This window comes from Antedon mediterranea, chromosome 6 (genome assembly GCF_964355755.1).
Source record: "Antedon mediterranea chromosome 6, ecAntMedi1.1, whole genome shotgun sequence".
Classification (NCBI taxonomy): Eukaryota; Metazoa; Echinodermata; class Crinoidea; order Comatulida; family Antedonidae; genus Antedon; species Antedon mediterranea.
In genome coordinates, this window is record NC_092675.1 from 17037857 (window position 1) to 17051909 (window position 14053).

Sequence of the window (14053 nt, forward strand, 5' to 3'; positions counted from 1 at the left end):
GTACAAGAAGTGCATTTTCCGGGACCTAACATCTCTATTTTTCAAACATTTCTTAGCTCAGTCACAACCATGATAGGGACTTGTATATTTTGTTTCATGTTTTGAAGTAGGCCTATAATAAGTCCAATTTCCGGGACCTCCAACTCTATTTTTCTAAATTTTCTTTGAACTTTTATTTTTTAAATTGAAAAATATGGATTGAAACAGTCATCGCGCATCGTTTTTTTGCACGCAGTATTTTATTTATGCATTATAAAAAATGGAAAAAATGGCTACCCTAAATCTGATTAAAATGACCTCAAATGACGCTAGAACGCGTTGCTTCCGGGGGCACCGCCCCCTGGACCCCACCAGGGGCCCTTGGCGGCCCCCTGGCCCCCAACCTAGTGATGCTCGCTTCGCTCGCATAGCCCCCTCGTCGGGGAATGTAGCTCCCGCGTCGGTAAGATCCTGGCGCCACCCCTGATTAGGCTATTGTAGCTGCAACCGCGGCTGATCTGAATGTACAAAATGAAGTGTCAACTATGACTCAGCTAGAAAACCAGACCAGTGAGGCAAGAAGCATAGACAAGATCTCTGACCCTGAAACATGTAGGCCTATATGGAGTTCATGCCAGGCCCTACGAAATGATGTCTAACCAACCACAATGTTAAAGTGCTAGGCAATATGCATGGTCAAACATTTGACCCTGTAAGATCTAGGCCTCATATGAGAACATGTATCAAATTTAAGAAACTCCTACAAGGCCTAACCACTATATGTTTAGGCAGTAGGCTTGAAAGCTGCCTTGCTAGATTTAGGCTGATTTAGGCCTGGCCCCTGTCTGTAGTGCTGCAAACATCTGAGCCAGTTCAATGAATCTCTAGTAACCAAGAAAAATCACTTCGCTTGATATAATAGCAGCAATCCCAGTATTAAACTCTCTACAACTGCAAGACACTGCTGTGTGCAAGCTCTTTGAAGATCCTTTCTACTCTTTCATTATTATCTCCAAAGATAGTGTACACTACCTTTGTTGGGTGTCACGAAACCTAAGACCACGAAAGCTAAGACCCCCTATCCCCTAAGACCTAAGATCACGAAAGCTAAGACCCAAGACCTAAGATTACAAATTCTAAGATATACTACAGCTTAAAAACAATACTTGTTTATCCATACATAATAATTTTAAACACAGTAGGTTTCATTTATTACCATAAATATAATTTAATACTACCGCAAAACATAGATAAACTCACATTATTTTCGCCCGTTGAGTAAATGTATATTTTTTCTTTACAACAAACAAACTTGACGGGTTGTTTGTTGGTATATATTTACTCCAATGTGTTGGTTCAGAGGATGTTTTTCTTACGCACCTGCCTTTCTTGTATTTTGACTCCAAATTTGTTGACTACTTTATCCTGAATACCACACTTTAAAATTAGGACTTATAAGTACTTTCAGAAGGAGAAACACATAATAACAAATAAATAAATCCTTTAAATTTATGATTTTACAGACGTTTCTTTGTATACTGTAATGCAACTCCGCTCCCCATGCTCAATGTTTTTGTTTCTATGGAGCGCCAAAAGAGCAAAAATAATAGTACAAGTATAAAAACAGAAAGAAAACGAAACAAAAAAACTTATCATGATTTTTAAGTTAAAATTTATTTGCCAGTATTTATTTCTTCGTACTTGCATGATTATACTATTATCATTACAATTTTAATTTTACATTGTTCCATCCACACTGTAGATGGACTCCAACAGAGTTTTCAGCCCTCTATATAATTTTTGCTCTTTTGACGTTCCATAGAAACAAAAACATTGAGCATGGGGAGCTCGAGGAGTTACATTGCAGTATACTGCATGCTACTAGTGTACTGTAGGCTAGTCATTTTGTGTGCGAGAAAAACGTCTGTAAAATCATCAATTTAAAAATGTATTTGTTACTTTTTATGTGATTCTTTTTCATGAAAGTGCCAATTCTAAGGTGTGGTATTCAGAATAAATGTTGGGAGTTAAAATACAAGGCAGGTGCGAAAGATAAATATTTGTAATCTTAGGTCTTGGGTCTTAGCTTTCGTGATCTTAGGTCTTAGGGGATCTTAGCTTTCGTGGTCTTAGGTTTCGTGACACCCTATCTTGGGTTATCTCGAAAAGAAATGACGGTGGTGGTTGCGGGCAGGCTCCCACTTGAGGGCATAGTTTATGGACTAAACCACTTGTGGAGAGGGGAATGAAAACTTCTACTTTTCGAGTTATATTTCGCTCTTCGAAGAGAAAGGCTATTGTTGGTTTATCCAGGTCAGCTAGTCACGAAATAGACTTTGTTTTTATATGAATGAAAAGTTTTTCATGCTGGGCCGCGTATGGCCTGATTTTGCCGCTGGCCCGGTAGACCTTTGTAGCAGTATCAATACCCAGATACTATTTCTACATTCAATTACTTAAATTCAACAAACCTATATTTAACGAAAAATGCCAATTACAATAAATAAAAGAAAAAAATAATTAAAAAATGTTTTTGTTAAATAGTCCAAATTTTACCTAATAGTTTTCACTTGACTAAAAATTGGATCAGGAAAAATATGATTTTCCTGATAAAACCGTAATTTTAATTTTAAAATAACAAGTCAACTGGAAGCCTATTAATGTCTGGAAGTAAGGTTTTTGGTTAAATATTAATTAATATTAATATTTTTTCTTTACGTTTATTAACTATTTGTTATCAACGTTATTAAAGTTGTGTTAAAGATTTAAAAAAAAACTACAAAAACTTTATTATTCCACCATTAGGGCATTGAAAAATAAGTGCTATAGAGTATAAACAAGGATATGATAAGGTTTACAGTATATAATTAATTTTCCAACATGTCTCTGTTTTTACAGTAATATTTAATAAAAAATGTTCGCTTGTACTTTAGTCTAGGGCCTGGGTCAGATTTGTATGCATTTAATTTAGGAGAGAATATCTCAACTGTATAGGCCTATGTGCCAAATTTTCTATCCGGGGCGAACATGCCCAAAACTGGGGTCAAAGGTTAAAAATGTGCGGTTTTGGGCATGTTCGCCCCGGATAGCAAATTTGGCACATATCCCATGTTGTTCCTTGGGGTCAAATTATCCTATAACAGTTGAGATATTCTCTCCTAAATTAAATGCATACAAATCTGACCCAGGTCCAGACTACTTTGCTTGAAGAAAAATCAATGCTGAAATTGACTTTAAAAAAGAGGGCGGTATCATTATAAAAACGAAAAACACGAGAAATGACCTTTGACAATTAATTCTTTGGGACTCTTTTGAGAGTCGCGAGTTTGTAGTAGATTTGTTGACAAAATGTACTTTCTACTCTACCATTTCAGAGAGTATCGTTTATGGTTATTGGTACATAATTAGACATTCATAATGTCATACTTTTGTGCCTGACTTTATTTTGTTGTTTTCTTGAGGTAAATGGTTGCAATTTATAGGAATTTGTGAAGGCCAAAACTTGTGAGTGAGCAGCTAGCTAGCCGTCAACTCATCATCCAGAGCAGTCCGAATGAAGGTTGCCTGACTGGATCGGACGGTTATATACATTAAAGTTTAATAACACTTTTGTTTGCGTTTGAAGCGGAAGTAAGTTACGTCCGAATTGAATATGTCGGCAGTAGGTAACAAATTGTTTTTACCAGCCAATAAACAGCAGAAGAGACCCCCGAAAAGCCAACCATTAACGGACGGTAATCAAAACCAACCAAATCAGGCTACAGGAAGTAATGGAGGTCTGCAGAAAAGTTCCCAAATTCAAACTGGCAATACAGTAAGTACTATAGAATAGGATTGTGAATTATTTTATTGAGGCCTAGCCTAATAAATAGCTAGTGCTCGAAGCCTATTAAGTATTATTATTCGATGAAGTGCCATGTTTTGTTTACTTTTAATATTTTTTTATACCCTGGGCTATCTTAAATTTTTAATAATAGTAATACAACGAGTTGTACAGTAAATGTCTTTACGATGATCAATAGTGCCATGCCATGCAGTGAATGAACGCCTGGGACGACCAGGCCTCCGGCATATGATACATATAGAAAAAACATCCCTCTTAAAAAATGGTGAAAAAAGACAATAGTCAATAAAAGGAGATGGTGAGTAAAAAAAAAATGGCTTTGGTGATGTTTCAAACCTCGGAGCAACGCTTCAGGAGTCCTTAGAACTGGCCACTCAGCCAATCCCGATTGGCTTACGATGGAGCGATGTCATAGCATATTAGTAGGCCTATTTATCAAACGTCTATTGCAAGTTCGTCAAAATATTGATTGTCGTAAGGCAGGATAGACACTATGTTTTTTATATCTCTGTTTTTTGCTTTAATTTATTGTAAATATTTATTATGTTTATGTCTCCAAAATGTTGCTAATCATAATATGATAGATATCAATCAGACAGATATTTTCCACTACATATAGTATCTACTGTATCCACAACTGTAACCATGTGTATGGATTTAATCTGATTGCATAAACTTTGTTATTATAAGAAGTTAGGTGTAGTGTAGTAATACTGTAGTAGTATTACAAGTTAGGTGTAGTGTAGTAATACTACTATATAGTATTACTAAACATTAAAGCTTTGTAAATTTATTATGTAATATGTATACCGGTACACATCCACATCTACACAGTAACGTTACATCTATAATGTAATCTGCAGTATTTTTATTCCATATCATCAAAATGTTGAGGTTTTTTAATAGTAAATATTGCAGTTATTGTATTAACTTTTTTTTATTCTTCAAAGTAGCTGTGATTGCTCAAGTACATGACGACCTTCAGTCAATGTTAATGTCATTAACGCATGGATAATGAATAATATAATCATTCACTTGAATGCTTAGGTACTTGCTTAGTAAACCTAGGTTATGTTTATTGTTAAATTAATCAATTCAAGTCATACTACTAATGTATATACTTAAGTAGCAATACAATAATTACAAACCTACTGTGATGAGTTTTATGAATGAATTAGGATTGTCTGTGAATAATGTGGTTGTGCTACTGTATAGCAAAGTTTAGTGAAGTGGCTGGTCCAAATTTCATTTAAATTAAATCAATATTGCATCCTCTTCTCCCCCCCCCCCCTCCTTACATCAAGATAATAACTACTGAAATAAGTAAGAACATACAGTACTGTTAGCTCAAATCAAAAAGACTTTCAATTAGATTGGATCATGATATTTCAGACTATCTTACTATTTTAGTAATTCTTAATCTCACGATCTTGACTTTTTGGCACAGGTCTATCGCTAAGATTTTTGGCTTTAATTTTAATTCTGTATTCCAAAACATTTTGTACATTATTATACGCTATGCTTATTTCCGACCCTGAGGTATCTTGAGAATTTGGCAGGAACAAAGTGATTGGGCATTAACAACTTGGATTTTAATCTAATTATTTGTATCATACTACTGGATCCAAGATTTATTGCCTATAGTACTAGTTAGAATAAAGATAACACTTACCAATGTAATGTTGTTTGTCAAATTATAAATAGTGCTTTTAACAATACACTTTCTCTGCGATATGGATTATTCGGTATCCTGTATGCAAATGGGCAGACCAGTATGGTATTAAAATGATTATAGAAAATAAAGGCAAATCTACAATAAACCATGTAGTTACAAGCACAAACAATAATATTAATTTTGGGGGTCAAACATGCTTATACTGTAGTTAAAATTGTATACTGTACATAGTTCCTTAATGCTTGTTTCACACAATAGTGTAGTATCACCACTGCATCGTACATATTGCTGTACAATATATATTAGGTAGTATAAATTCTGGAAGAATCTTATTAAGAATTAAAGAAATTGGTGATAGGTACAGTTTTTAGTATTTCATATTGGTTGCTATGATTATGGCAGAGCATTCGTCACCATTTTGTACAAGTTTTAGTGTTTTCTGGATGACACATTTCCTGGGCTAGCCTCTGATTCATTCTGGCATGTGAGCTAAAGTTCTCTGCTTTATGTCAATCTTTGACCCTCAGCGTGCTGTTCAACAAACTCCTCATATTTGATCTTTGACCTTTATGAAATATGGACATACAGTAATGGTTCATGTGGTGATTTAAGCGAGTTGTATTTATAAATAACTAACATTAACAGTGAAATTTAATGTAGATAAAAACATTAAATAATGTTGATTTATAACTTTAAAAGTTGTAGTTAGTCATATGGATGTTCAGGCAATTATTTTACTTAAGTGTACAGTACATTATAAATTATTTTATGAAAATTTAAAAAAAATAAAAAATTGGATGATTGTACAGGTATAATATGAACCTAGCTCTCATTTTTAAATGCTAAATAATTCAATAATATTTATTATTTAGTTAAAAATGTAATTGTGATAATATTACTGTACTATAGTAGTAGTAGTAGTAAGTCTACACCTTGTAGTAGGGCTGGGTGCTTAATGTACTAGTAGTAAGTCTACACCTTGTAGTAAGTCTACACCTTGTAGTAGGGCTGGGTGCTTAATGTACTAGGAAAAGTCTACACCTTGTAGTAGGGCTGGGTGCTTAATGTACTAATAGTAAGTCTACACCTTGTAGTAGGGCTGGGTGATTAATGTACTAGTAGTAAGTCTACACCTTGTAGTAGGGCTGGGTGATTAATGTACTAGTAGTAAGTCTACACCTTGTAGTAGGGCTGGGTGCTTAATGTACTAGGAAAAGTCTACACCTTGTAGTAGGGCTGGGTGCTTAATGTACTAGGAAAAGTCTACACCTTGTAGTAGGGCTGGGTGCTTAATGTACTAATAGTAAGTCTACACCTTGTAGTAGTGCTGGGTGATTAATGTACTAGTAGTAAGTCTACACCTTGTAGTAGTAGGGCGGGGTGCTTAATGTACTAGTAGTAATTCTACACCTTGTAGTAGGGCTAGGTGCTTAAATCCTCTCTAGAAGAATACAGAAATGTAGACTTTATAGTGTGAACACACTGGTACAAATAATTCACAATGGTCACCTATAATTCGTCAAATTGGCATTTCCATGAGAAAGGGGCAAAACTACATGACCTGAAAATTTCATTCGCAAAATATTATAATGTTATACCTTTCCTGCATTGCATATTAGTTAATTATCATAATTTCTTTAATATTTCGGAAAATATGAAGAAAATAGCGACATAAATTTAACTAAAGCACTAAATTTCCTATGTAATACGAGTTACTGTACAGAAAGATGTTCTCTCTATGAACTTATTTTTTGGATTAAAATGAAAATACTTGTTATAGTTTTTCTAAGAAGTACAGTACTGCATTGTTAGTTGATGTTTAAGAATGTTAATTAATCTTGTGAACAAATTGTTTCTGTAATTAGACTTTAATATATCCTGGATATAATGTAACGATATACCATTTAAAATTTAATGATGGACATTTATAACATTATTTCAAAGTATTCTTGACATTACATGGGTGTTACTTTGTAGCAATAACTTTTCAACCATAGCCTGCTTGCTAGTATAATGAGGAGAATTTAAATTAGCGTTTCCCTTTTTTGTAACACCAATACCGATATTCTTTGTTCTATAATTTATTTATTTTTTCTTGCCGGTCTAGTATTGTTCATACTCTTACATTGAAGATTGACCCTCAAGGTTATTGTATATGGAAATAACAACACAAACACTAATTCAACTACCAATAAAATGTAGCACAAGTATACCATGGAATAGCCCAAATGACAAATTAAATTCTAGTTCAGAGATTAGTGTTACATTACAACTTTATTCATTTCATCTATGTGTGATATGGCTATAATTTAACTAATTTAAAAATTATTTAGTGGTGACTACTGTAGTTCATAGAATTAAAATATAATAATGTTGTCTTTTTAACCCTTGAATTAGGCCTACTCATATTGTTAAATGTTAGATTATTGGTTTTCCCTACTCGCATATTGTAACAACAAATTCTTTGCATACCAAGTTTAGATTTATTATTATTTATTTCATAAATCCTTTAAATACATTAATGCCTTGTTCTTACAAATACATCAGAAGAGGTATATTGAAATACACTTTCATACACTACTTATTGTGTATTTCCTGTGCAATATAAACCAATTGAAGATATATTAATCAGAATAATTTAATCACATCCAATAGTATACTGTAGTGTGTATACATTAACAGAAAGATATACTGTACTGTTCGTCAAGTATTGATTACATGCATGTCAAAAGCCATTTAATAAATTTTTAAAGATCTTTTTTTTATCTTCAACAATGGTATATTCCTTGCAATTTGACATAAATATTAATCGATTTCTTGATTTAAAAAATCATGTTTGAATATGATTATTGACCAGAGTCACATAGATTAACATAATAAAGATATACAAAACAAAATGTACAACAAAAAAGGCCCTGGCAATAACAAAAAGTCATATCCGTCAATGGCCATCATCTTCATCACGAAACATTGGGAAATGTGACGGAGCTGACCGTGACGGAGATGGTGTATTTAGCTTAGGACAGCCCAGGATCACCCCGTAGGCATGTCTAGATACCGTGAATAAATTGTACTTCCAGTTGAAAAAAACAGAAATTATAATTATTTAATGAGTTCTATACCGTTAGGATATGATGTTCAATAAAGGGACTCAACTAAAATTGTTCTAAAACCTCGTTTTATTGGCTTTTTTCCTCTTTTATTGAAAATAATGTGCGGCTAGTTTTATTTCCATATCTTCGTATATTTACAAAAGCACAATCAATTCCTTGCCGTTCAATAAACTGTAGACAGCACATTTAAATTATGTGACGGTATATGACACAAACCTGTGGGACAAGCTTTTTCCAAACAAAAACAAAAAGAGTGAGATTTAATATATGTAGAGATGTATTTTGAATAATAAAATCGCATGAAATCATGATTAACTAACTTTTTACAAAAGTCCTGTTATAAAATATATACGGTGATTATAAAATTGAAGATGTACGATCGGGACATGAGGTTTTAGGGGGTTGCTTATAAAAATTAACAATATCAATGTTATTATCTTTGGTTTATGTAATTATATTACAATAATGTTGATTATGATACAAGTCAAGAATTTTTATTTTTTTATGATGAATTTTCAGTCTCTATTCCACCAAAGTATCGGGACACGATTTAGACACTTACTGAAGAATGACCCATAATAGGAGTTAGCTTTTTAAATTTCAGTTCCCCTTCAAGTCTTTTGAAGAATATAAAATCATCTACATATGCATGACGTACTACACTTTATTACCTTTTTCGCAGGTTAACATGCTCTCCAAGACAAGATCACGTTAATGACTTCCTGAAGGTTCATATAGAACATCATGATAAAGAAACTCACGATAATTTCTGAATGTGAACCTATGTCGATCATACCCAATGTACCATGAAATGTCTGTATTTTGAAAAATGATGTCTATTTTGTGCCTATAGTACATATACCTGGATAGCCTTTAAAGTACCTCCAAGAGATAAATTCTACAAAAAATAAGAAAAGATTAGATCACCCTATCAGATAATGATGTCATCATTTCTTTTCTTGTTTTGTGTATGTAGTGTACCAATCACAGGACCAATCATCAGCTTTGCATTCCAATTTTGTACATCAACACGTTTCATGAATAACTTTCACTCAGAAAATGTAATAATCCTAATAAAGAAACTCACGATAATTGAATCAGATTTGTTTGCATGTTATTTTGCCTTAATTACAATTTGCATTATGATTTCTATTTTCATTGTTTTGTGGGAAAAAAAATCAAATTTTCTCAATGTTTTAAAGTATGGAATTAACAACCTTTCAATATGCATCGTTATGTTTACAACAAACATTGTGGCATATGTACCTTATCATGTTAACAAGTAGTTATTTGTAATCATTTATTTTTAGGGATAAAAATAATTAACTTGAACAAATATTTGCTGGCACTAGTAGTTATAACCATACAAGTCATATAACACAAAAAGCATGTTTTTGAATGAAGTAACATATAACAGCAACAAACATGCAAATTAAAGTAAACGAATTACTGTAGGGAAATTGTCAATAGAAATAATATACCGATTCATTTCCTAAGGTTCTTTATGAAACAAAATTATAAACAAATTCCAAGTGTAACTTGTCAAGGTAAGCTTGATTTTTAAACATTTTATGTGTTACTGATTTCTATCCCCTCTCACTTTCCTATATTTCAAATGATTTCAGATGGCTCCACCCTAAAATGATTTTCTATCACCCTTTCAAAATGATTAGTTCTGCCATTTAATAATGATACAGATTGATTCCACCTGTCATGTGGATTTACAGTTAAAGCCTACTGTACATTTACTGATAGTTGGTAGTGTGTTGGGATATTCTCATTTTAGGACAGAGTTGATGGAATGTGCCATTGTCTAATACAGTAGTGCGAATTTTTATGTACAGCTACTAGTGTCGGTTTATCCAGGTAAGTATCACAGTACAATACCAATGCTATTGCTGTGGTTTGTGCTTATGCTCTTAATCTACATGTAATCAACTTTCCTAAACATGGACATCATTAGGCTTGCCCCAAAAAAATTGTTTACTGGAAAGAATTGTTTTCAGAATGTTTACATTCTGTTTTGATACGAGTTGTCGAGTGTACCTTTGATGAGTCATCATACAATCTACTATTCTGTTTATTTTATTGATTCATAATCTAAATCAATAATAAGAATCATTCACGTACTTGATGACGTGTATTGAGCATAAGTACCCTACCGGTAGATGTAGTTCAGATCAACAGAATGATAGTTCTACGTCATTTATTATAAATCATAGAAATCACCAACCGCGATTAACTTTCTTAAATAATAAACATTTGTAGGAGTAAATAATAAACATTTGTAATGTCTGTAGGAGTTGTGGTAGCTGAGTGGTTAGGACAGGATTTATTATCATACAGAAAGACCCAAGTTTAATTCTGAATTACTACTCCACTCAGCTGTGTATGTAAATGAGTACCTGGATGCATTGAAAGTAAACCATACTACATTAGCTGAGGCTTAGTACAATAAGCTCCTCGATAATACTACTACAGCTCATTCCCCTACGTTAAAAATAAATACACAACTCGACTTTACCTTTCATATCATGCAGTAGGTTTTGGTTTTACAAAAGTATTAATAGCCTACAAGCTATAACCAATTGATCTCATCACATTTTCTGCAATTTGATTCATAAAATAAACATAATCTGTCCGGGGAAGAGTTAACTTCCCTGATCTGTCTATCCTACTACCATATGACACTATATTTTGTGGTCTAGGTTCCATCAAGGCAATCTAACAGAATGCTGAGCTCTGGAGATCAAAGGATTTATCTGTGGCTGCAACATGATTAGTTCCACGCCCCTTAACAGGGGCACCACACGATGCAGAGAATATGTACATAGTTACAGTACTACTACTAGTGAAATTTGTTGCAGCCAGACAACAGATCAAAGGACTGTTAGATTGCCTTGGTTCCATTGAGTAGCACAGTACTATTTAAATTGCAATATCTATTCATGATCATTAATATCATCAATGATAAACAATAATACAGTTTTTGTCTTTCATAATGAAACCTAAGCTTTAATTAGTTTACATACTGATAAAAACATTGAGAGTGAAAGTTTAAAATTTCAGTAGTATTATGTAATTGATATTGTTTTACTTCCATTATGTTTCAATAGTGAAGTATTATTGACGACGCTTTAATTTCCTTAATACATGATCCAACTACTATTATACATGCTATACAATAACATTCCACAGTCAATGAACTAGAGTCGTTTACGCAAAGCATGCATTTAATTGGTCTATAGTGTTTGTCACTATTGTATTGTATGGATATCATTGTTTAAAGTTTGTGGCTTTAGTAGAGACAGTCTTTAAGTCATTCCCTTCTGTCAACAAGCTACTTCAGAATATACTGCTGTAATGCTTCCTGAATTGTCAACCATTATCATATTTGATGACTATTTAATAGATAGATTCAACCATTCAGGAAATATTTAGCACAAATAAAAATATTATTGATGATCTATTTGAAGATAATTTTATGAAGATATGTTTAGCAGTATTTCTTGAAATGTGTTGATGTTTGTTTTGCATAATCAACCACACAAGATGTTTCATGTGTTCAATTTAATTTTGAATTCATTCATGATTTGACCAGGAATTATTGTTGTTTTATGATGTATAATTTTTACAAGAATTTTGAGTATGCTTCGACGAAAACTCCAAAAAATGTTGTTCCTTCACATGATGTAAGTAAAGCGTTTTATCTCCCATTCATTTGTTAGGATTTTAAGACATTGCGACTGAAGTTTGCAACTTCTATCAAATAATGCTTCTATATGAATAATGATAATATTCTGTAATTAGTATAGAGTCGTAGGACTTCTAAAATTTGTGACATTTGTGTCTCTGCAATCTCGAACCAGGTGCCTCCTACCGTAGGTCATCCAGAACTGGGTGCCTCCTACCCTAGGTCATCCTGAACCGGGGGGGGGGGGGGCCTCCAAACCTAGGTCATACCGAACTGGGTGCCTCTTACCCTAGGTCATCCTGAACCGAGATCCTCCAACCGTAGTTCACCCCGAACTGGGTGCCTCTCCTACCCTAGGTCATCCTGAATTGGGTGCCTCCTACCCTTGGTCATCCTGAACCGGTGCCTCCTACCCTAGGTCAGTATGCCTTTTTAAAATACTGTGACTGCTCTCCATCAAAACATGGTTCTGTGTTTTCCAACATTGATTGTATTGTTCTAGTTTTGTATTATTGAAACAATAGTAACAATCAATGGTGTTATGCTTCACAATTATAAATTTATGGTAATTAAACACAATTAGCATTTCTATAGTCTGTTTAAACCATTGTCTTTTAGATACTGATAAACACAACAGAATATTATGATGGACTGTAACATTTTAACAGTTCTTTACAATCTATTGGTTTTATATTAATATCATTATAGTTTTGTGCAATACACTTTGATATTAATTTTAAACTTTCTCCTGTCAATTTTTCCTAAACATTGTACACAGGGCAAAATAGTTTAGTCTGTTTGTCAGACAGTATCATGTAGCTTTTCATGTCGTGGGCACTGAAAAATTAAAGATTGAATAATTAAGGTTGTACAGTCGAGTATTAGTTAAAATACAAATTGTGTAGTTTTCCATGAACCATAATTTAATTAATTAATTTAAATATCCCTGGATTCCTTTATAATATCAGTCTGTAATTAATTTTAAAATGAATACTGTATTGGTAGCATTGCAGAAGAAAACAGTTTGTTGTATATATACTGTACAGTATACAAATCCATGTTAGTGTTAACCTAAATAACTAAAAGCCATAGCCCCAATTTCACTGGTATGGTAGCTTAAATAGTTTAATTTCAAATAAACATTAATACTACTGTAGATAGATTTTAGTTTAGAAATATATATGAATTACTCCTTTTTAGTATAAATAAAACCATATTCAATTAGGCCCTTGCAGTTTAGTTATACAATATGACGTGGGACGACTTTAGTAATAATGGAGGAATATGTTTTTTTCTGTATTTTTATCTTTTGTATATTTTCTTGTATTTTAATTGTATTTTAATTGTTAACTAAATACAATACTTTCTTTAAAGTTTATATTAAATGTAACTGACTTCATGATCAATGTAGAATTGCGTGTATTGATAATAGAGCAAATTGAACTTTACACTTTTCTAACAGCCCTTGTCATACCTACAGTATACCTAGTATTATTAATAGTATTACTACAATACTGCTCAAACTTCTAAGCAGACCCTTTGAAACCAGTTATTTGAGGTATGCGCTTTAACAATGTTTTGGTGTCTTAGATATCATGTACTACTTATTTTCATTAGGTTAGTTTTTAGGCTGTATCTCATACTGCTGGGTTTGCTCAGTGTCCAGGTGTAGTTCCAACACAGTGGTGCCTGGATCGTTATATTAATCTAGTATAGTATTTTAGGATACCTGCATTTTTGTTGTATTT

At 33.0% G+C, this 14053-nt stretch overlaps 1 protein-coding gene across 1 annotated transcript in view; it reads left to right on the forward strand.

Annotated features, from left to right (window-relative positions):
• Positions 1-3291: 3291 nt before the first annotated feature.
• The window catches only part of LOC140051024 (rho GTPase-activating protein 29-like), a 41517-nt gene continuing 30755 nt past the window's right edge, over positions 3292-14053 (forward strand). The window contains exon 1 of the mRNA XM_072096090.1: positions 3292-3793. Within this exon, the coding sequence (XP_071952191.1) occupies positions 3632-3793 (162 nt within the window). The 5' untranslated portion in view covers positions 3292-3631. The remainder of the gene's footprint in view (positions 3794-14053) is intronic.